The sequence below is a fragment of the Tursiops truncatus genome, chromosome 11, assembly GCF_011762595.2.
Source record: "Tursiops truncatus isolate mTurTru1 chromosome 11, mTurTru1.mat.Y, whole genome shotgun sequence".
Classification (NCBI taxonomy): Eukaryota; Metazoa; Chordata; class Mammalia; order Artiodactyla; family Delphinidae; genus Tursiops; species Tursiops truncatus.
The window spans coordinates 62,587,000-62,610,302 of NC_047044.1; the positions used below are offsets into that span (position 1 = coordinate 62,587,000).

At 42.2% G+C, this 23,303-nt stretch overlaps 1 protein-coding gene across 9 annotated transcripts in view; it reads left to right on the top strand.

Annotated features, from left to right (window-relative positions):
• The first annotated feature begins 806 nt into the window (after positions 1-806).
• Positions 807-23,303, top strand: part of RACGAP1 (Rac GTPase activating protein 1) — a 33,382-nt gene continuing 10,885 nt past the window's right edge. Inside the window, exons 1-6 of one of the 9 annotated variants that reach the window (XM_073788692.1) lie at positions 807-825; positions 5,683-5,798; positions 14,105-14,193; positions 19,846-20,048; positions 21,073-21,209; positions 22,164-22,233. In XM_073788692.1, coding sequence (XP_073644793.1) covers positions 14,109-14,193; positions 19,846-20,048; positions 21,073-21,209; positions 22,164-22,233 — 495 coding nt within the window. In that variant the 5' untranslated portion in view covers positions 807-825; positions 5,683-5,798; positions 14,105-14,108. Of the gene's footprint in view, positions 826-1,169; positions 1,273-4,975; positions 5,099-5,191; positions 5,516-5,682; positions 5,799-14,104; positions 14,194-19,845; positions 20,049-21,072; positions 21,210-22,163; positions 22,234-23,303 lie in introns of those variants that run through there. The other 8 variants (XM_073788694.1, XM_033866746.2, XM_033866745.2 and 5 more) reach the window with 8 other exon arrangements.

Consider the following 23,303-nt stretch of genomic DNA (forward strand, 5'->3'; position numbering starts at 1 on the left):
AATGGCTCACTAGTGCCTAGAGAATTCATCTTAATTTATTCATCTTGGTATTCAAGGTCTCTCATACTGTGATTTCAAAACTCCCTCCAGTCTTTACCATCCCCCTTCAAGATCCTTGCACTTCGGCCATGCTGGATTTACTTCTCCATTTTCTTTTTTCTTTTGTTTTAATGAAATTGCTGGGTCTCATGTCAGTTTTCCTGTTTTATTTATTTTAAATTTTTATTTATTTATTTTTGGCTGTCTTGGGTCTTCACTACTGCCCACGGGTCCTCTCCAGCTGCAGCGAGGGGGGCCACTCTTTGCTGCTGCCAGCCTCTCTTCTGGAACACGGGTTCCAGGCGCGCGGGCTTCGGTAGCTGTGGCACGCAGACTCAGTAGTGTGGCTCACTGGGCTCCAGAGCGCAGGGCCATGACCAGTAGTCGTGGCCCACCGGCTTAGTTGCCCCGGGGCACGTGGGACCCTCCTGGACCAGGGCTCGAACCTGTGTCCCCTGCATTGGCAGGCGGACTCCCAAACCACGGCGCCACCAGGGCTGTCCCCTCCATTTTTCTCTTAACCCTTCTGACTACTTCACTTCCCACTCCCCTCCCCGTTGGGATCCTATCTATTCCTCAAAGCTCGGTTTGACGCCTCTTCCTCTCTGATTCCCAGCCAGAAATGGGCTTGCTTCCCCCGAATCCCCAGAACACAGTCCCCACCTCCGCACTCTGCGCCGCTTGTACCCCACCCCACGCCGGTGCTGAGCGCACTGCCTGGAACGCGGAAGTGCTCCAGACGTCCTGGTGTAACTGACGGAGGGGAACAGTAATTCTCGACTGGAGGTAGGGTGTAAGACCTCTAGAGATGGAGAGCAAATGGGAAGGAACTGGGAGATAAAAACCGAGAGGGGGAGAGAGGATGAAGACAGACACTGGGCGGCGACTAGACGGCCCGCCGCCACGGGCCCAGTCTCGCCCCGCCCCGCCAGGCCCCCCACTGCCCAGCGACCGACGGTGCCCGTTCCCCGGTAGCGATTTCTGGGCAAGCGGCCCGCCGGGCGAGAGGTGGGGCGCGGGTGGCGGCGGGGCGGCGCGCTCGGCCGGTCATCCGCGTCCTCACATTAGCATAAATCCCATTAGCTGCTCCCGCGCGCCGGAATGGGGTGAGGGTTCTGCCTCGTGCGGCGGCGAGGGCGGGCGCAGCGGTGCTAACGCATCCTCCGACGGCGCGTTCCGGCTGACAGAGGCCCGTTTACAATCGTTATCTCGCTGGCATCCCTGAACCATCCGGTGCGTGGGGCTCTCCCAATGCGAGGGATTAAAAAACCAGCCAACATCTCGTGTCTAATAGGTGGCCGAGCTGGAATCGAATCCATGCTTTCTGGCATCAGTTCTCATGCTTTTTCCGTTACAGGTGCAGCCCCAGGATGCCTCTCTACCCAGACTATAGTTTGGGAAGAAAGAGGTTTAGGACCCCCCCGCCCCCGCCCCCCCCACCTTTCCTGTGCTTCTAACCTGGCTGGTGCAGCAGGGAAGGGGATTGAGTGGAATGGGAGGGGTGTGGTGGTGCTTTGGATGGAGGGAGGAATTGGGGGGGGCAGTGTCACCAACCCTCATCCATCATTTGGGACAGAATTTGGGTGATGGAGTGGAATGCTTCCACCGTCCTATTGAACTCACCTCCGCTCACCCAAAGGACTATTTATTGGAGCTGCAAAAGCAAGAGATTATAGCAGTAAATGAGAGGAGTACCATCTCTGTTCTCTGGAAGTTTACAGTCTAGTAGGGAAAATCAGGAATATTTACGGAGCACTTACTCTGTGCCAGGAACTGTGCGAACTTTTTTTTTTTAAACCTGTTTTTGGCTGCATTTGGGTCTTTGTTGCTGCCCGCCGGCTTTCTCTAGTTGCTGGGAGTGTGGGCTACTCTTCCTTGTGGTGCTTGGACTTCTCGTTGTGGTCAGGCTTCTCTTGTGGCGGAGCACAGGCTCTAGGCGCATGGGCTTCAACAGTTGTGGTGCGTAGGCTTAGTAGTTGTGGCTCCCGGGCTCTAGAGCGCAGGCTCAGTGGTTGTGGTGCACGGGCTTAGTTGCTCCGCGGCATGTGGGATCTTCCTGGACCAGAGCTCGAACCTGTATCCCCTGCATTGGCAGGCGGATTCTTAACCACTGCACCACCAGGGAAGTCCTGTGTGCCAACTGCTTTACATGGATATCTCACTTATTCCTCTCAACAACTCTATGAAATAGGTATTATTATGATTTACATTTGTAGACGAGTGAGCAAAGGCACAGATGACTTCTGAAAGGCCATATAGCTGGTGACTAGAAGAACCAGGAAGATGAAACAGATGAGCTGACATGTGTGACGGGAGGAAGAGGATGATGGGGAAACTTGTAGCAAAAGCATGGCTCTAGGCCTCAGAGACCTCCCTGAGCAAGGCAGAAAACTTCTCAGCTGCCCAAAAGGCTGAGTAGAATTTAGCCAGGTAAAGAGGCTGTAAGGGTGGGGAAGAGGAACTGCAAACACCAGAGGGTCAGGAAATGCAGCTCTAGGGGCAAGCCAGGGCCAGGTTAGGAGAGCCTTATTAAGGATTTTGGTCTTTACTGAGGAGGAAGTTGAAGTCATTAATGGTGTTAAACAAAAGAGAGGCATGATTAGAATTGCATTTTTAAAAGATCATTCGGGGGACTTCTCTGGTGACACAGTGGGTAAGTCTCCTCACTCCCAATGCAGGGGGCTCGGGTTCAATCCCTGGTCAGGAAACTAGATCCCACATGCATGCCACAACTAAGACCCATGCAACCAAACAAATAAATAAAATAAATATTAAAAAATTAAAATAAAAAAAGATCATTCAGGGTGTAAAGAATGCAATTGAGGGGTAAACAGATTCACTGATGGCTTGGACCACTGAATTGGATTAGGGTGGTGAGGGTAGGAAGAAGTAAAGTGGGTACATACAAGAGATACTTAAGAGCTGCGCTAAGTAATTGGATAAGGGGTGAAAGGGAGAGGGAGAAAGCTGAGTCATTTTATACCCCCTTCTCTCCCTCAACCCCTAGATCCAATCATTTAATAAATTCATTTGATTTCATGAATGTCTTTCCCACCCGTCCCCTCCTTTCCATCCCCGCTGCCACTGGCCTAATTCAGCTCAGGTCCTCTCCCTAACAATGAAGCAAGAGTCTTTCTACCTTCAGATTTTCCCCTCTCCAGACAATCCTCCATGCCATTTGCGGGTATGACCTATGTAAAATGCAAACATAGTCGGAGTCAACCCAGGCCCCATTGTCTTGTCATTTTGTCAATTACAGGATAAAGTCCCATCCTTTCCTAGTCTGGTCGTTCTTTACCAGCTTCTTCCCCTCCTCAGGCCCAAGCTGCACAAGAGGTGTCACACCCACTGAACCCCCAAAGTTACCTGCATGTTAAGGTAAATATTCCTTCACAGCACTAAACCTTCACAAATCCTTTGCTTGTGTATTTATTATATATACATGTGACTCATTTCTGAGAGGTCACATTGGCAGGAATTGCCTCTCCTTTCTATCAGGTAAATTCCTATTCATACTTCAAGTCCAAGCTCAGATAACAAGTCTCTGTAGGCTTTTCTAACACTCCCCGCCCCCCTGATAGGATTAATTGCTTCCTCATCTGTGCTTCTAAAGCACTTTACACATATTCTGTTCTTGTATATGTTTAACTGTATTATAGGTGTAGGAGGCACAGGCTAATGCAATCAACTAAATGAGATCTCCTGACGTTGAAGGGTTGTGGGAAGGAATAAATGGGATAATATGTGTACAGTTAATATTTCTTCATCTCTTTCCTAATAGTAAAAAATCTTTATTACAGTTTACAAAGTGTAAACTTTGATAGTGTTCCACATACTCTCCTGTTTGATCTAGGAATAAGCCTGTGAGATAGGATTGATACTGTTATTTCTGTTTTATAGCTGGAGGAATTGAAGTACAGAAGGGTTAAAAAGTGATGATGCGGCTGGTTCAGCAGTATGCGGAGGCACAAAAGTGCTCCACAGTATTTGTTTAAATGGAGTCAAGTTTTCTGGTTATAAAACCTGTGATCTTCCCTTTAAACCACACTGCTTCTTGCATGCATTAGCCAGTATTTTTTTCAAGTTGCAGGTAGCTAATCATTAATAAATTCAATGAGGTAGGGACAACCAACATGGCAGGGGTGGTGGTAAGAGAATAGGAAAAAAATAGTTCAGAATACATTCATGGAGTAAGGATAAGCAGAGTTCTGTACTACGTGGTTGTAATGTAAAATCTGTTTCTCACTGTGGATTTGGATGAAAAGAAAGTATGAAAGCCCCGTGTTAGCACTATGCCAAGTTCTAAATGAACGTTTATTAAATGAAATCATGGCACTTTCATTTTATATTTATTTTTGTTTTCCCGATGTGTAGCTACTGGAAAGCAGATATCATGTCATCTTTATTTTTCCAGTTCCTAGGAGAGTCCTTGTTACAAATTTGGTGCAATTAATAAATGTGTGTCAAATGAAAACCTGGAATGCAGGAATGAATGAAGGCAGTGTACAGCTCAGCATATATGGTTGTAAATGACTGCTGTTCTATCTCCTTCCGGAATTCTTCCTATTCAATCGAGAGATGAGACACTGTTCAGTTAACAGTTTCCAAAAGTCCTGTTTCTCAGTCTGGAGAAAACAGTAAGGCCAAGAATAATTTGCACTCAAGAAGTATCACTTGCCCTTAGTCAACATGGTATCGTGAATGGCTTCAGGAAAGGGCTCCGGAGGGGGTGAGGGGAAGGGGGAAACAACAACAACAACAACAACAAAAAAAACGGTTGACCTTAGTCAAGATGGCTGCCTTTGGCTTCGCTCTATCAGAACGCGCATGCCCAGCCTTGTCCCCGCCCCCTCCCCGTGGCCCCGACGCGTGCGTCGCAACGTAGGGGGACAGCGCGGGAGGAATAAATTTCTCTGTGATTGGTTGGTGCCGGATTTCAAACAGGAGCTGGCGGCGAGGAGCTTCTCTGCCGTTGGGTGAGGCGCGGAGGGAAGTGGAAGGCCGCCCAGGTGGGACCCGGGGGACCCGGCCAAGTGGGTGCTGGGAGTTGCGAGAAAAGGTGGGGCTGGCGCTGGGTTTGTGGTGGGAGGCAGGCGTCCGCGGTTGTGAAGCCGTGGCCCGCTCGCGGGTTGTGGTGGAGGCCGGCACCTACAGCCCCTCCTTTGAAGGCTCTCCATGGGCCGGGGGCGCGGGCGGCCTGAGGGGGCGATGGCTGGGAAGTGGGTGGCTTCTTTCTTGGCGCCGTGTTTTGTGGAAAGCCGGGGGCCTCTCTTTGAGATGGTGGCTTGAACAAGGCAGGAGCCACCCCAAAGAAGTGGCTCTCACCTAAAGACAGAGTTAGGGAGTGGGTGGGCTAACACCACCGTTCTCCACAGAGGAGCAAGACTTTTTCGAAGGGAAAAGCAAGCCCTGGTGTTTGAGAGGCCGGCGCGGCTCCGAGTGGTGCCCCTCTCCCTAGTGGGCTGTGTGTGTCTAGGTAGGCAGTGACATCTTGCCCTTCCCGTCCTAAATCCCAGCCTTGGTAACAACGAGGCCATTTCACATACATCCCTCTTCAGGATTTCATTCCTCGGCAGAGGGTGTGCATAGGAACGTGGGGTGGGTGGGAAGATAAGCTTTTTTTTCTTTTTCTTTCTTTTAAAGAAACGTCATCATACTCTTCAATGTGGAAGGTGAGCTTTTCGAGTTATTGAAAGTGTTCAGAGAAGACGCTTTTCCTATAGCTTAATCATTCAACAGGCACTTATTAAGTGCAAAATGTAAGTACAAGACAATCTTACTTGGCTTTAAAGGAGCTTGCAGTTTATTTGGGTTAATAGAACTTAGAAAGGTAACAGATTGTGTTACCTTTAGTAGGCCTTTACACTGTGGAGAGTACTGTACATCAGTACAGCCTTTTTAGAAAATATTTTGGCACTGTTTATCAAGAGTCATAAGAGGTTTTTATCCTCTGACTTGGTAATCCCAGCCTTGGAAATCCATTTTAAGGCACACGGCCACCTGAAGAAAAACACTGTCCTCGGTGATGTTCAATTTATTTATTCGGTGAATATTTAGTAATCATTTGCCAAGTGTCAGGCACTGTTCTAGGCACCAGGGGCTCAGCGATGAACAAACAAAAATCTCTGCCTTCTTGGAACTTAAACTATTGGGGAGACAGACAATAAACAAAATAAGTAAGTTAATATATAAGTATGTTAGATGGAGATGAGTGCTTTTGAGCAAAATAAAGCAGAGAAGTGTTGGGGGGAAAGATGCAATTTAAAATAGTGTGGTTAAGAATGAGACAATGACTTTTTTAAAAATTGAAGTGTAGTTGATTTACAATGTTGTATTAGTTTCTGGTGTACAGCAGAGTGATTCAGTTTTATATATATATTGTTTTTCATATTCTTCTCCATTATAGTTTACTGAATCTAGTTCCCTGTGCTATACAGTAGAACCTTGTTGTTTTATCTATTTTATATATAGTAGTTTGATTCTGCTAATCCCAAACTCATAATTTATCCCACCCCCTTTCCCCTTTGGTAACCATAAGTTTGTTTTCTGTGTCTAAGTCTGTTTCTGTTTCGTAAATAAGTTCATTTGTGCCATATTTTAGATTCCACATATAGATATCATATGGTATTTGTCTTTTCTCTTTCTGACTTACTTCACTTATAATCTTTAGGTCCATCCATGTTGCTGCAGATGGCATTGTTTCATTCTTTTTTATAGCTGAGTAGTATTCTATTTGTGTATATATACACCACATCTTTTTTTTTTTTTTTTGCGGTACGCAGGCCTCTCACTGTTGTGGCCTCTCCCCTTGCGGAGCACAGGCTCCGGACGCGCAGGCTCAGTGGCCATGGCTCACGGGCCCAGCCGCTCCGCGATACGTGGGATCTTCCCGGACTGGGGCACGAACCCGTGTCCCCTGAATCGGCAGGCAGACTCTCAACCACTGTGTCACCAGGGAAGCCCCACATCTTCTTTATCCATTCATCTGTCAATGGAAATTTAGGTTGTTTCCATGTCTTGGCTATTGTAAATAGTGCTGCTGTGAACATTGGGGTGCATGTATCTTTTCAAATCATAGTTTTCTCCACATATATGCCCAGGAGTGGGATTGCAGGATCATTTGGTAGCTCTATTTTTAGTTTTTTAAGGAACCTCCGTACTGTTTTCCATAGTGGCTGCACCAATTTACATTCCCACCAACAGTGTAGGAGGGTTCCCTTTTCTCCACAGCCTCTCTAGCATTTATTTGCAGACTTTTTTTTTTTTTTGGTGATACGTGGGCCCCCACTGTTGAGGCCTCTCCCGTTGCAGAGCACAGGCCCCGGATGTGCTGGCTCAGCGGCCATGGCTTACGGGCCCAGCCGCTCCGCGGCATGTGGGATCTTCCCGAACCGGGGCACGAACCCGTGTCCCCTGCATCGGCAGGCGGACTCTCAACCACTGCGCCAGGAAGGCCCCTCATTGTAGTTTTGATTTGCATTTCTCTAATAATTAGCGATGTTGATCATCTTTCCATGTGCCTTTCGGCCATCTGTAAGAGGCAATGACATTTGAATAAATACCTGAAGGAAGTGAGGGAGTGACCATGTGAGAGGTTCTAAGTAGATGTAACAGAAAAACGAAATTACCTAAATGTCCAGGGAAGAGAACAGTTAAATAAATGTTCATGAACTTTTTGTAACTTAATGGAAACATGATTTAAAAAAAGTAAAACAAAATTATATATAAATCTATGATTGCAATTCGATGAAATATGGGTGCATAATGGGCAAAGATTAGATAGGGAGGTGCATATAGTTGTTTAGGGTGGTGAGGTTTTAGTTTCACCATTAAATAACTTTTTTTTTCTTTTTCTTTTTTTAAAATTTTTGGCCACACCTTGCAGCATGCGGGGATCATAGTTCCCCTGCCAGGAATCGAACTTCACCCTTTGCAGTAGAAGCCCGGAGTCTTAACCACTGGACCACCAGGGATGTCCTTTTTTTTTTGAACATAGAAAATTAACAGTATGAGGCAGTGTTTTATATCTACCAAATGAGTGTTATAGATAATAAAGAGGTTATTTTGGACTAAAATGGTTAGGGAATGCTTTAGTGAGTTGGTAAGACTTATACTAGACCCTGAGGAATGGAACAGTTTGGAATGGAAGGAATTCACAGAAGAAAAAATGAGAGGAGAACTTAGTATAACGAACTGGTAATCATTTTCTGAAAAATAGTAATTCAACTTGTCCCATTTCGTTTTTTTGTTTTGTTTCGTTTTGTTTTTTGGGCCATGCTGCAGGGATTTGTGGGATCTTAGTTCCCCCACCAGGGATCGAACCAGGCCCTTGGCAGTGAAAGTGCAGAGCCCTAACCACTGGACTGCTGGGGAATTCCCTCCCATTCCATACTTTAATCTTCATTCATGTTGGACTGAGGATGTTCTATTTACTCTTTCTGCAATTGACTTGCTCATGAGAACATTCGGTTTCAAGATATTCCTTCTGCCTGCCAGTTGAATAGAGGCTTTGATATGGTGAAGCAGAAACTGGACATTTGGGAAAAAGAATTATTCCGAAATGCTTTCATTTGAAAGAATCTTGTAGTATTGAGACAGTCTTAGGGAATGTTTTTTCTTGGCAGCAGAGAACAGAGAACCTGTATTGTTGATTTCTTGGGACTCTCCAGATTTAGTAATGTTTGTGAGAATGTTTTTCATTAAAACTCTTCCCTGAAAAACGCACTGCTTTGTGTGACAGAATTTAACACCCTCAATGCATCTAAAACCTGATGTATAGGTCTCTTAATAATGTTGTTTGTAAGGGGAGGAAGAAGAGGCTAGAGACTTTTCCCAGGATACTCTGCAGTAAGATCTGTAATAGTCTGTTATTCTGAAGGATGATCTCTGTTCTCTTGGCTGGTGATTGAAATTAAATTGGGGACTCAAAGCAATCACATCAAGCTGAGACTCTTTCCTGGTGATGCCAAATTGCTCCCTTAGGGATACTCACAGATTGGGAATCTGTAACACAGTGACTTCTCCACCTCTGGGGCTTCTCATCAATAACAGCTGAGATTCTCTAGCACCTTTTTGTTTAAAGCACTCAACAAACTGATTTCCTTGCTACACACAAGGATCATTTCAGCTTTCCCGAAAGGCAGCCGCCTCTGTAGTGAAAAAGTGACATCTGTTTTACAGCTGCAAAGCAATGTACTGCAATATGACTTTGTTTTTGTTTCCTTTCACATTAATGTATCTCCTAGCTATGAGCTAAATAATAAAGGGGGGGGAAATAAAGAAGTATTCATGAGGGTAAAAAATGTGACCCAGCAGGAAAATTAAGGCCATTTTCAATTGACATTGAATAGGAAGAGTAAATTTTAGCTTTTCAAGCTACAATTTGGCTGAGATATCAGTTAGTACTGATACAGAAAGATATTTTTGGCATCTATATAAATAATTCTTGAGAGTCACTTCTGTAGCACGTTAATAAAAATGCATGGTCCCTTAGCATATAAAGAGAAGAGGATTATATTTTCTAGTGCTGTTTTTGGATTGCCCAAAGTAAATCTATGTTAGAGGAAAAATTAACTCTTCTCAGATGCTATGAGCCTCATGTAGAAGAGCTTGTTTAAGAGCCTAGACAAGGTCAAGTTTTGCTATCTCCTGCCTTCTTTTTGATCTGGGTTCCAGCTATGATTTGGTAATCACTGTTCTAGGATGTAAATAACAACAATCAGACCAAAACAAAAGCAAAAAATGTATACCCACTATAATACCCTATATTCTTTTTTTTAATTAATTAATTTTGGCTGCGTTGGGTCCTCGTTGCTGTGCACAGGCTTTCTCTAGTTGTGGTGAGTGGGGGCTACTCTTCATTGTGGTGCTCAGGCTTCTCATTGAGGTGGCTTCTCCTGTTGCAGGGCACAGGCTCTAGGCGCGCGGGCTCCAGTAGTTGTGGCACGTGGGCTCAGTCGTTGTGGCTTGAGGGTTCTAGAGCGCAGGCTTCAGTACTTGTGACGCATGGCTTAGTTGCTCCGCGGCATGTGGGATCTTCCTGGACCAGGGCTTGAACCCGTGTCCCCTGCATTGGCAGGTGGATTCTTAACCACTGCGCCACCAGGGAAGTCCAATACCCTATATTCTTATAATGAGGTTCAATTTATACGGTATAAAACTTTTACCTACATTAATTTGTAATATTCTGTGAGGTAAATAGGACAAGTATTATCGTTCCCATTTATAGATGTTTCTCAGAATTTAAGTGACCTACGCAAGGTTATACAACGGGTAAATAGAGGAACTAAAATTATATCCTAGGGCTTCTGCCCCCTCACCTTTCTTTTAACTGTTCTGTTTTCATCTATATTAAACGTGATGTTCAGGTACAATGGAAATTCTTTTGACAGAATCATGGGGGGGGGCGTGTGTGTGTCTGTGTGTGTGTGTGTCTGTGTGTGTGTGTGTTCGTTCATGTGTTTGTTCTCTGACTTTGATTTATCAAGTATTTTTTAAAAGTACTGAGTCTTTGTGCAATACAGCGGTGCCAAATGTAAGGTTTCTCCTCTCAAATCTACAGTTTAGCTGGGACATAGGATAGAAACATGGTAAAGTTAAATTAGAGTATAAGGTGTCTGAGTGCCAATTGAGCAAAGTAGTTGGGGAAAGACTGGGGCCAGGGAGTCCAGTTGAAGTGAATGTTAATGACCTGCAAGTGATGATGGGCTGGGTATGACACACATGAGAGAAGAATCCACAGAGTTTGGTGATTATACTTGTAGGAAGGGGAGTAACTTAAGGTGACTCTGAGGTTTGGAACTGAGTGACTGGGAGAATGATAAAAATAAGGAAATCAAAGTTGGGTGTCGGTAGGAGAGGGAGTATGGTAGGTCATTGGGTAAAGTAGTTGATGACGTGTGGGGGAAGGATAGAATGATGTCTCAAAATCGAGCTCAACATCCAGGGCATCCGAAACAAATTGAGAGTTACGAGATTGACTTAGGAGAGAGCTGAGGGCTGGAGAGAGAAATGGATGAGTTGTCTGTAGAGACTAAGGTGGGATAGTTTGATATGTTTAGTCAAACAGCTCTCTCTTAGGTACTAGGCATCATGATAGGAGAACAATGTAGATCGACGTAGTTCTATGAGATAATAGTTACTATGGTGAGATGTCCACAGGTAGGTACTCTGTGTCTATAGTCTTTTCAGGAATCAGGTTGTGTTTTCAAGAAAGTACCTCCCCACAGCACTCACTCTAGGGAGTGGTATGCACAAAGAAAATAGGAAAGAAGAATAGAGGAACTTGAGAAAATGAGGGATTTCTCTTAAAGGAGACAAGGAATCAGGTTGTTGTATTGTCATTTAAGACATAAAAACCCTCTGAATTTTGTGTGTGTGTGTGTGTGTGTGTTTAAGGGTAGTGCCATTTATATATATATATATATATATATATATATTTTTTTTTTTTTTTTTTTTTTTTTTTTTTTGGGTGTGTTGGGTCTCTGTTGCTGCAAGCGGGCCCTCCAGCTGCTGTGAGCGGGGGCCACTTCTGCTGCGGTGCGTGGGCTTCTCATTGTGGTGGCTTCTCCTGTTGCAGAGCACGGGCTCCAGGCATATGCGGGCCTCAGCAGCTGTGGCTTGCGGGCTCCAGAGCGCAGGCTCAGCAGTCGTGGCGCACAGGCTTAGCTGCTCTGCGGCACATTGGATCTTCCTGGACCAGGGCTCGAACCTGTGTCCCCTGCATTGGCAGATGGGTTCTCAACCACTGCGCCATCCAGGGAAGTCCCTTCTTTCTTTTTTTTTTAAATAACCAGTTTTCAGTACCCTAGTTGCACTGTCACATTTTCCTTTTCTGCATTCCTGGACAGATAAAAGTTTCCCTATGTACTGAGCTCACTGTCTTATAGTCTCAGAATATACAGATGAGTGCAGAGATGATAGAAACCAATAATACCCCATATTAAAACTGATCACTGGGGGGACTTGCCTGGTGGCTCAGTGGTTAAGAATCTGCCTGCTACTGCAGGGGGCACGGGTTTGAGCCCTGGTCTGGGAAGATCCCACGTGCCACAGGGCAACTAAGCCCGTGAGCCACAACTACTGAGCCTGCACTCTAGAGCATGAGAGCCACAACTACTGAGCCCATGCGCCACAACTACTGAAGCCCACATGCCTAGAGCCCATGCTCCACAACAAGAGAAGCCACCACAATAAGAAGCCCGTGCACCACATGAAGAGTAGCCCCCACTGGCCACAACTAGAGAAAGCCCGCGCGCAGCAACGAAGACCCAACACAGCCAAAAAAATAAAAATAAAAAAATTGATCACTGGGAATTCCCTGGTGGTCCAGTGGTTAGGACACCGCGCTTCCACTGCAGGGGGCTCGGGTTCAATCCCTGGTTGGGGAACTAAGATGCTGCATGCTGCAAGGTGCGGCCCCCCAAAAATATGCTGGATGCAATAAATGTTTAAAAAAAACAAAAACAAAACTGATCACTGTCTTTCATTTTTATTGGGAGCTAAAGGAAATCATCATTTGAATAGGCTACTGAATGCCCTGCCCCTGTTTTCTGTCCTGTAGCATTTAGAAATATTTGCCTTTTTTGTCATATTGTTAAAACCCATGGGCATCTCCATGACTTCCACATCTCTTCCTACCAGTTTTAATGCTATTCTTTTAGTTTTGTTCTTAGTTTAGAGGAAGAGCTTTGTAATAAATTTGTTGGTCTGGTTGCTTAGCAGCTTGCCGTGATTATGTAGCTTGGAACAGATACATTGCCATTTGAAAATCTTGGTTTCCAGCCCTGATTCATGTATATATTGCATCCAAGCTTGGAATTGAAAGCTTTTTTGCTATTAGAGCAACCATCATACAAGTACAGATGAATGTCTGTAGCATTTAATAGAAAATATCTTTATGTTTATATATTCCTTTTTCCTTTGTGTTTTTTCTGCCCTTTCTTGCTCTCATAGCTTATGGTACAATCTGACAAACATTGTAAAATCACTAAACCTTCGTAAAAGAGTTCTTAAAATTTTATTTAGATGCATGAAAAAAGGGCCTGGACTAGAATGTTGAAGGGGTGATTAGGAGAAACATAAGAAGAATCCTTTAATGGTGTTTCTGAGAACATTCAATTTTCAAATGAAACTTGATTTTTTAATTTCATTTCCTTGATAATTTTCATAAAATCCCGCTGATTTCTTTTTTTTTTGAAGATCTTAGTTCCTTAAAGTGTTCCCAGTTAAAGTCTATTTGGAATAAAACTGCCTGTAAGGACACCATTTTTAATGTAATATCAGCAAGTCTTTGCGGGGGGAAATATGAAGCCTGAAATTCACTATTACAGAACACAGTAGCAAATGATTTTTCCTTTGCCCTTCTAACTGTGAAGGTGGTGTATTGTCTCCTTGATGCCAGAATATGGTACAACATAATCCTTTGCCTATACTTAGTATAAATTTATTAGACATAGTCCCTGCACGCAGTCCAGCAGAGAGCCCTGCATTACAGAAATAATTCTTGAGCTGCTGAGCTGGCAATTTCCCCACTTAATCACTTGTGTGACGTCATCTGCGCTGTTGGTAGGAAATGTGCTGACCATGTACTGCGTTTTAAAAGACAGTTGCAACAGGGGTACTAGCTAAAGATGAAATTAAAAATAAACCTTTTAAGTTACATAGAAGGTCTCCAAAGTGCAGCAGGATTAAAGTGGAAAAAATGTTATATTGATAGGCTTGACTAAGTAGTTGGTCACCTAGTAATCAACTGACATACTTGTCCCTAATTGCTTCTCAGCTCCAGAGTGATTGCAGAGTGGAGGAAAAGAAATAGGCAGGAAGGGGTGTTATATTCAGGGGACTGAAATGCGTTTGTAATTTTCAAATGAGTCTTAAACATTCCAACTTCGTTTTTATAATAAGGATTACAAAAAACATCAGTTGTTAGCTCGAGATTCTCATAGTGGTAGCTACACATGGAAGAGTCCAGATGTTAGTCACTGATCACTGTACTGGATTGCTCCTGAATCTTTTGTCTGGGGGAGATGGCAGAACCCCTAATGTATATTTGATTTCTTGGCAGAAAGATGGATACTTTGATGCTGAATATGCGGAATCTGTTTGAGCAGCTTGTACGCCGGATGGAGATTCTCAGTGAAGGAAATGAAGTCCGTAAGTCATTCTGAGCTGGCCTGTGTGAAGAGAAAAAACAGATTTCAGATTTCGGTTTTCTGCAAAGCCAAAGTGTATTCCAATCCTAAAATTGTTTTTCACTTGAGTTATCTAAAAAGAAAATGATGGTCACTTATCTATGGTCAAAGCTTAATGGACACTCATTCTAAATGGTCACTTATTTTTCTGTAGTTGTTTTTAAATGGGTTTTACCCAGACTTTTTTCATTATCAGGGTTCTCTTTTCACTACATAGTTGGCATTAGTCGTCAGTTTTATTTTCTTATCACAAACTGGGCAAAATCTACTGAATTTCTAAGGATGTTGCCTTTTTTCTTCAGAGTAGTAGTTGTCTACATTTTTTATCCTGGGTTTTCCCTGTGTTCTATAAAACATTTTCAATTGAAGAGGAGAAAAATGACAGTTTCTTTTTGAAGGAGGGACAGTTCATCTGCTTTCACCTACCTATTTGATGCTTAGTAATAAAGGGTTAAGGTTGGGTGGAGAGCTGGGAAGAAAAAGGTGGTGACACAGTAGTCTTCTGGGAAGTAGATTAGTGAGAAAGAAAGGTGGGGCTGATAGCACTGACCTAAGTGATGTAAGGGAATTTTTCTTTACCAGCTTTTCTTTGTGTTACCATGCTCTCCTATTTCAGGTTTTCATGTATACCTAATTTAGCGGGTGTTGCTGTTAAGTCAGTCTCATTGGTACAAAAGTAATGCAAGAACTGTGTCTTAAACTTAAAAAGAAAACAATCTCCATAGTGCTTAGTAATGGTGTCTTGCTTGTGCCATTCAATATTTTCTTTAATTTGATTCATGTTTTTGATAGCTCTCATCTACTTACAGGTCTTTCAAAACAATATTCTATTTTTCTCTCTCTAATAGCTGTTGCATGACCCTATCGTCTGGTACCAACTCAATAACCATGATGGCATACTAATTAGGCTTCTCTTTGAGGTCACATCATCTCAGAAGATGGATTGCTTTGGAGTCTAGTGGGGAGGAGTATTGAATAAGAGATCTTAAAATTCAGGTTCACTCAGCAAATAATGGCTTTATGGAAAAAAGTAGGGTTTGAGTTGAGCCTTATATTAGGTATAGGGTAGGATCCCAACAGACAGACATGAAAGAAGGCATTTAGGGTCAGGGGAGCCACCTGAGTGGAGACAAGAGGGTGTGGAGTGTGAGGGGAATAAGAGTAAGGGGAAGTGGTTTAATCAGAACCGTGCTTTTAGAAGGTTACCCTGGCAGAGGTGGAGGCTGCATCAGAAGTGGAGGCTGGGAGGTTGATTAGGACATGGTTGCCATAGCTCAGGAAAGAGGCAATGGGGAGCCCCAACTGGAGTGGTGATTGTGAAGGTGGAAATAAGGAGAAATGGGTGGAAGAGATTGTGATTAAGATCTCTAGGAGGAGGCAGCTGATAGTATTTGGGGGCAGAGGGAGGAACCTGAGGTTTGGAGTCTCAGTAACTCTTGCTGGCTTTTAACTGTTATTTTTGTGTCTGTTTCTCCATCTGTAAAAAAGGAATTTTGCCATGAGGATTTCGAGATAAATGAGATACTAGTTGTGAAAATACCTTTTGAAATAATTATGCCCCCCCAAATACTAGATATTATTTTTACAAGAACCTTTATTTTATAAGCAAATTTCTATCTTCCCTTGATTTCTGTTATAAAATAGAGGTACGTTGGTTTTGTTGGCTTTTTTTTTTTTTTTGCTGCGTTGGGTCTTCGTTGCTGCGCTCGGCCTTTCTCTAGTTGTGGCGAGCGGGGGCTACTCTTTGTTGAGGTGTGCAGGCTTCTCATTGCCGTGGCTTCTCTTTGTTGTGGAGCACGGGCTGTAGGCATGCGGGCTTCAGTAGTTGTAGCACACGGGCTCAGTAGTTGGGGCTCGCGGGCTCTAGAGCGCAGGCTCAGTAGTTGTGGAGCATGGGCTTCGTTGCTCCCCGGCATGTGGGAACTTCCCAGACCAGGGCTTGAACCCGTGTCCCCTGCATTGGCAGGCGGATTCTTAACCACTGCCCCACTAGGGAAGCCTAGCGGTACGTTTTGTCCCCTCTGCAAATCCCTAACTTGGAATGTTGGCTTTTTTTTTTTTTTTGGTCTCTGCCAGGTCTTATTTGCAGCATGTGGGCTCTTAGTTGCAGCATGTGAGATCTAGTTCCCTGACCAGGGATCGAACCCGGGCCCTCTGCATTGGGAGTGTGGAATCTTAACCACTGGACCACCAGGGAAGTCCCGGAATGTTGGCTTTTGAGGAACTAAAGTGGCTTAGTGTTTTCTAGACTCTAGAATTTCCTTTTCTGCAACCACCCCAGTCTGTCCTCTTCTTAGATCCTAGGAATTCCTCCCATCCCTCCGTGTCTCCTGACTCCTTACTCTTGCTTTTCATCATAATAACTTCATTCCTCTCTCTCCTTTTTGTATAGTTATAGTTTTTTTTTTTTCAAGCTAAGTCCAAGATTACCGAAAGATCAGAGTGAAAGTTAATATTCAAATAAAATGACTTTAATAACCTAGATACTTTATCTTTGTTTTCCCCAGTCTACATGATTTTTATCTTCTATTTTTATCATGGGACGCCTGAACTTTTTTGACGTTGGTGTGTAAATTAGGAATAAATATAACTTAATATTTATCAGGTGCCTATTGTGTGCCAACACCATACTAGGTTGGTGCTATGCTATATGCAGTAGGTGATACTAAAGTGTATGTGACATGGTGCCTGTCTTCAAGAAGAGTAAGGTATTTAAGTTTCAGAGACAGGATTCTGTCTCATGAAACAGAAGATAATACAAGTATAAAAATGTATGCTTTGGGGAAGTATAGAAAAATGGAGCAAACAAATTAGGAAAGGATTCATAGAGCAGTTGGGACTAGAAAAATGGGTACATAAAGAAGAGTGGGGAATTCCCTGGCGGTCCAGTGGTTAAGACTCAGTGCTTTCACTGCTGTGGTTCCGGGTTCAACCTCTGGTCAGGGAACTAAGATCCCATAAGCTGCGTGGCACAGCCAAAAAAAAAAGAAGAAGAAGAGTAGGTAGGGCATTCCATTTGGAGAGCATAGCTTGATCCTAAGTGAGAAGACAGAAATGAATACAGGTCTTTCCTGGGGCAGGGACAAATTGGTTTAGCTAGAAAGAGGGTATTGGGTAGTGATGGGAAGTTTGATCAGACTGGTGAGGTGGGCCTGGATGCCTGGAGTTTAAATTTGATCTGAACAACAATTTTGCTCAGTCACTCATTTAACATTTAAGTGCCTACTATGTGCTGGGTAGAGTGTAAGACCCTGGGGATAAAAAAGCAGAAGAGACACAGGGTCCTTGCCCTTAAGAAGCTTAGAAGGTAGTGAGAAAGACAAGAGCCTCTACAAAGGCCTTAGCAGGAGTGAGCTGAAAAAAACAGGATTTCTGGAGCTGCTTTAATCTCTTTGCTGAACTATGAACCAAGTCCTGATTTTTTTTTTTAATGGATCTAGGATTATTCTTAATTTGTTTTAAGGAAATTTCCCTTCTCCTTTCTCCTTTTTGATAGATGCATTTTGTAATTTAATATACACATAACTTTTTTAAAGAGACAATTTGAATTTAATAAACCTTTTGAATGTATACTTCATGACAGGGGCTAGTACCAAATTAAATTGTGATTCACACACTGACCAAAAAAATGCCATTTGTGTTTATTGATCGCCAGCATCAAAGTTTTTCCTGGTCTATGGTCCGAAGTGCCTTTTTGACCCATGCTAGCACAATTAGTTCATAACAGAATTGTACATAAAAGTAATATCTTAATTATGTATGCAAATGCTCTGGTTTTGGTCTAACAAACTAAACTAGTAATTTAACCATTTGTACTATTAAAATAGGAACTCCTTCCTTGAAATGAACTGATAGTTTATTTGGTTTCAGTTCTGTTATCCAATGCAGTTAGACCTGTAACATATGCCAATTAACGAATGGGAATTAAAACCCCAATTTAATAAGACTTTTCAAGGAGTATCCTAAGGACCAAGCAAGCCAGCAAAATTAGGTCAAATGAAAATCTTTTCATTCTCAGAATTGTTTTTCAATTCAGTAAGTATTTGAGTGTGCAGGCAACACTATATTTAGAAACATTTAATTGACCACAGTGTGGAGCTAGAAAGTTTTCAGACTGTGTAGTTGAAAAGTGTGTTTCCTGTTCTTTATTCTTTAAAATGGAAGTATCACATACATCGAAAAGTACACAAATAATAAGTGCATTGCTTGGTGAATCGCGAGAGTAAACATGGCTAAGAACCAGCTCTTGTTTTTAATTTTTTCTTATGAATCTGTAATTTTGAAATAGTTAAATTTGCAAAAGGATATGTTGTTTGTTTTTTTTTTGTTTAAGTTAAGGAGAAAAAAACCCTTAGTAATGTGTTCCAAACTGTTAACTAAACCAGTATATCATTTAAAACTATTTGAATTTTGTAATAATATATTTTATTTTTTGAGATCCTTGATATTTGCGTTGTCTAAGATAACTAAGTCATAATATCCTGTTTTGCTAAAATCGATTGTTTACTAAAAACCTGTTTCCATATGTATCAGACTTGGTTTCTCTAGATTGAATTGTTATCCTAATTTGTAAGTTTGAAATTTAGTCAAATTATTAAAATTGCTTTAAAAAAGCACTATATTATTTCTATGCTCTCAGGTTAAATTCAAATGGGAAAAGTACCCTTACTACCTGAGAATCTGCTAGCTTTGTGTGAATTTGGCCTAGTTTCAGCCGTAAACTGGGTTAGTTTAACCTGCAGCAGATGTACACCTTGGAAAGTTCCTCCATGATGCTGGTGGAGTGAAGCTTAGAGGTAGATTGAGGTTAACTAGAATAGTAAGGCATTATAGAATAGTCTTTGCCAGTAGCAGGTGATAAGAACGGATGCCACCAGGGTTATCATGCTTTGAGGTGCTGCCTTCCTTAGAAGGGATACTTTCTTTGCAGACATTTGAAAAGAGTCCACGTTCCTCTATCAGTGACTCACCCAAAGCTAGTATGATCTTCTCTTCCTCTGTCTTTCCAACTGGAATGTTTACATACCCTTCAGGGCTGTGTTAAACAGCAAAGGCAAATTGGCTCTTTACTTTCAAATCAGTATTTGTATAATTATATAGCTGAATGCAATTGTAGGCCTAGACATCTGTAATATTAATCTATATCTACTGGAGCATACTACAGTTACATTTGAATTTGCTGTTTAACGCCTCTCTGGCACAGCAATGCGTGACTCTAAAGGAGACTGTTTTTGTTCTATAGCTGTAACTGTCCTGGTGGGTGACAGCTACCCCAAAGGTATCCCCTTTGATTGCCTTCTGTTCAGGAGCTTTTACTGTTAGTGTTACATCTGGAGCCAGGTGACTAATGACTTACTTATTCCATAGCAGATGCCACTGGCTAAGCCAAAAGTAACTGGCCTATTGAAATAGGAATTGCTCCCCACAAAGCTCTCATCCAGAGTGATGGACATATATCCAGGATCTGCTCCTGGTTATATTCAGATGGATTTGCCCATAGTTCATCTGGTCCCTTAATTATGCATTTGGAGTAAAACTAACCAGAGGACTCATTTATTAGAGCATTTATACTCTGTTTGGTGCTTGAATTATTAAAGTTTCCCCCTTTTCTTAGAATTTATCCAGTTGGCCAAGGACTTTGAAGAATTCCGTAAAAAGTGGCAGAGAACAGATCACGAGCTGGGCAAATACAAGGATCTTTTGATGAAAGTAGAGACTGAGCGTAGTGCTCTGGATGTTAAGCTGAAGCATGCACGCAATCAGGTGGATGTAGAGATCAAACGGAGACAGCGAGCTGAGGCTGACTGTGAAAAGCTGGTGTGTATTGTTTTTTATGCTAGAACTGTGACAGTGGGGACGGGGGAAGATCAACGGATAATGTTTCCACTTGCCCAGGTATACCCAGTTTCTTCTACATTAAAGAACTAAAAGCAGTTTGTCTATGATTGGAGCTGAAATTGCAGCCAAGGAATCCTATTCTTCATAGGCTGAAATTTAAATTTAAAAAATTTTTTCTCCTTTAGACCTGAAACTTTTACTTAATAGACAGATTTCAAATGAGAATTTAAAGAATTAAAATTAAGGGGAAAGGCAGAGAAATAAATCCTAGCATATTTGATCTGTCTCATTGTTGATTATAAGTGCTACCTAGAACATCCTCATATAAGATGTCAATAGCTAGTACTTTGTCATTGATATAGGCAGGACAACTCTTAAGTCTTTCCTTCATCACTGCTCTTAATTTAGGGTAAAGGGATAGATGTATTCAACCAATGTGAACACTAGAACATAGAGCATTATCATTCTGATGTACCAGGGTGGGTCATGGTACAAAGGCAAGCCTTTGCTAGGAGGGACTAATTCATCTTCGTACAGTGTTAGATGCCTCAGTAAGCTCAGATTGTCTGGTTCCAGTGCATCACAGCTTTATATCCATTTTAATGCATTTTGCTCCACCATTTAGAAAGGTGGGTGGCTGCTTTGAGCTGTAGAAGAAGCCAATAATTGTCCTAATTAGCTGACACTAAAGTGTTTTTGCTATGTGAAATCTATTTTGGGACTCTCATTTTGCAGTACTGTCTTCTCTTGGATTAGCGGTTTGATCCAAAAGTCCTATAGCAGAAACCCCACTATTCTAGATGGAGTTCATTTTACCAGTCAGAAATCGGAGACACAACCTGGGCTTGTTGTGAATTAATATGCTATTGGTGTAGCAGCCTTCTTGAAGGCTCATTTGCATAATGCTGTATTTTAATGTCTTCTGGTCTGCCTGTCCCATAAATTTGAGGTGAAGCTTTCTCCCCTGGTTAGTTAGGCTGTTTTACTCTGCTTTGGTCTGTAGGAAAGACAGATTCAGCTGATTCGAGAGATGCTCATGTGTGACACATCTGGCAGCATTCAACTAAGCGAGGAGCAAAGATCAGCTCTGGCTTTTCTCAACAGAGGCCAACCATCCAGCGGCAATGCTGGGAACAAAAGGTGGGGGAACTGCATCTGTTGTTATCTGATCATAAGCAACACAGCTGTCATAAGTTCTTGTTATCTAAACTCTTAGATATACTGCTTTTGGAATGTGTGCTGAATAAAGCAGAAAAAGACTTTGGAGGAAGGGTGTGTGGGAAATAAAGGCGCAGAGGCCTCCCTCTTTATTTTATTTTTTTATTTTTCCTTAGGATGTTTCATCATGGGTAAAATTTCATGTTGATGCTGAATTGCACATCAATAACTAATCTTGCACATTGCTAAGAAACCTAAAGGTGGAAGTGGCAGTTCAGCAATACTTCCAGTGTTTACTCTCTATAGAGCTCTCGTAGCTCTTCTGGTTTAGAAGGGCCTTCTGTGAGCCAAGACCAGACAATAATTTTGGTTCCACTGCATCGCTATTTAGAATAGTCTCAACCAGGCTTTCAATTTAACACCCCCAATACAATACGTAGGGAAAGGTCAGAACTCTTTTAGAGCTATTTATTTTGTTGCCTGGTTGTTTTATGGGGAATCTTTATAACTAAGAAGATGTACAGGCTTAATTTCTTAAAAAGCTAATGCTGGGTAATACTCTCTCTTGTAGAAAGCAACCACAATTGGGATCAAATTAAACTTCGCTCTTCTGCCTTGTGGATTTTTAGTAGCCTGTAGTACAGACTCAGCAGGGAATAGCACCCATACCCCTGAATGTAACTTTCAACTTCTGTTATAAGGCCTTAGCTGAAATAGCAACTGTGCTGCATGTGTGCTCCTGCACACACGCACATAGTCCCCCATGAAAACCATAAAAAGCAACCCACCACAGCTAGGGTTTGAGCTTGTAGTTATCTCCACAGGGAAGATGCTACTGTGAAATTGCTGATGTTACCTGACAAGTGTGACTTGTTCTGGTGTTGGTGGGTTTTACTTTCCAGTCTTGTTTCTAACACTACTGTTTCACTCATTTAGACTGTCAACCATTGATGAATCTGGTTCCATTTTATCAGATATCAGCTTTGACAAGACTGATGAATCGCTGGTAATGAACACTTGATTTCTGAGAGTTATCTATTTTTCTTAACCCTGCTCCCTCAGGAATCTCTCTCCTGTCCTCTCTTCTAAAATTCCATTATTACTATTTTATTAGTTGATATGTTATAGATACTGACTAGCATTTAAAAATATAAATATAAGCTGTAAGAGACTGGCTTATATATTTAATTTTTGGAAGTGAGAATATAGAATTTAGGATTTGGCATGAGGTTAAATTTATTTAACGGATCTGTGAGCTGCCTGTATTAATTGATTACTACATCTTGACTTATTAAAACCCCAGCTAGCAAAAAAATAATAATAATAATTAGCAAGACTCTATCCAGCCAGGGTTTATTTGCTGCTCTGGGGAGAATAGACTTGTGCCTTATTTCTAAATTAAACTGGTTCTTGAGGAAAACTTAGACATACTTCACAATTAGAAGGAAACCAGTGCCCTGAAACTTCAGCCAGAAGACTGATGAAAGTTTCCAGGCACTAGATAATGCTTTGATGAACAGTGGTTCACCTGTTTAAGCTGTTTGTTACCCTGCTTTTGTGGGGCAGAACCCTTCTTGTAACTTATGGTGGTGTTTCTCCATAAAAGGTCATCGCCTGATATTTCAATCTTTGATGTTCCAGAGACTTGTAGTTTATTGGTTTATGTATCTCTCCTATTTTACTGGCTGGAAGCTAGCAAACAAAACAATAAATCAGGAGGTTATTAGTAGTTGGTTTTCTGATGATAGCAAAATAAATGACAACTACTTGTTACATAGGCAGGGTTTTCTGTCCAAATTGTCAGAGTTTGACTAGGGAAATAATTGCCGTTTTGTAGATATTAGTATTAGGTATCACCTTTTTGAAATAAGGAATGACATAGTCTGGGATATGTAATAAAACTAGAATATACTACTGGCTGATTTTAGAGCTAGACCTATGATATGATATCTGTTGTAACTGAAGCTGAATCAAACAACCAGTAGCTAAATTACTTGACCATAAATTGGAGAGGTTAAATTTATTTAGCTAAGCTATATACGACTGTTTTTGGATTTTGTGTTTTCAGGGATGATC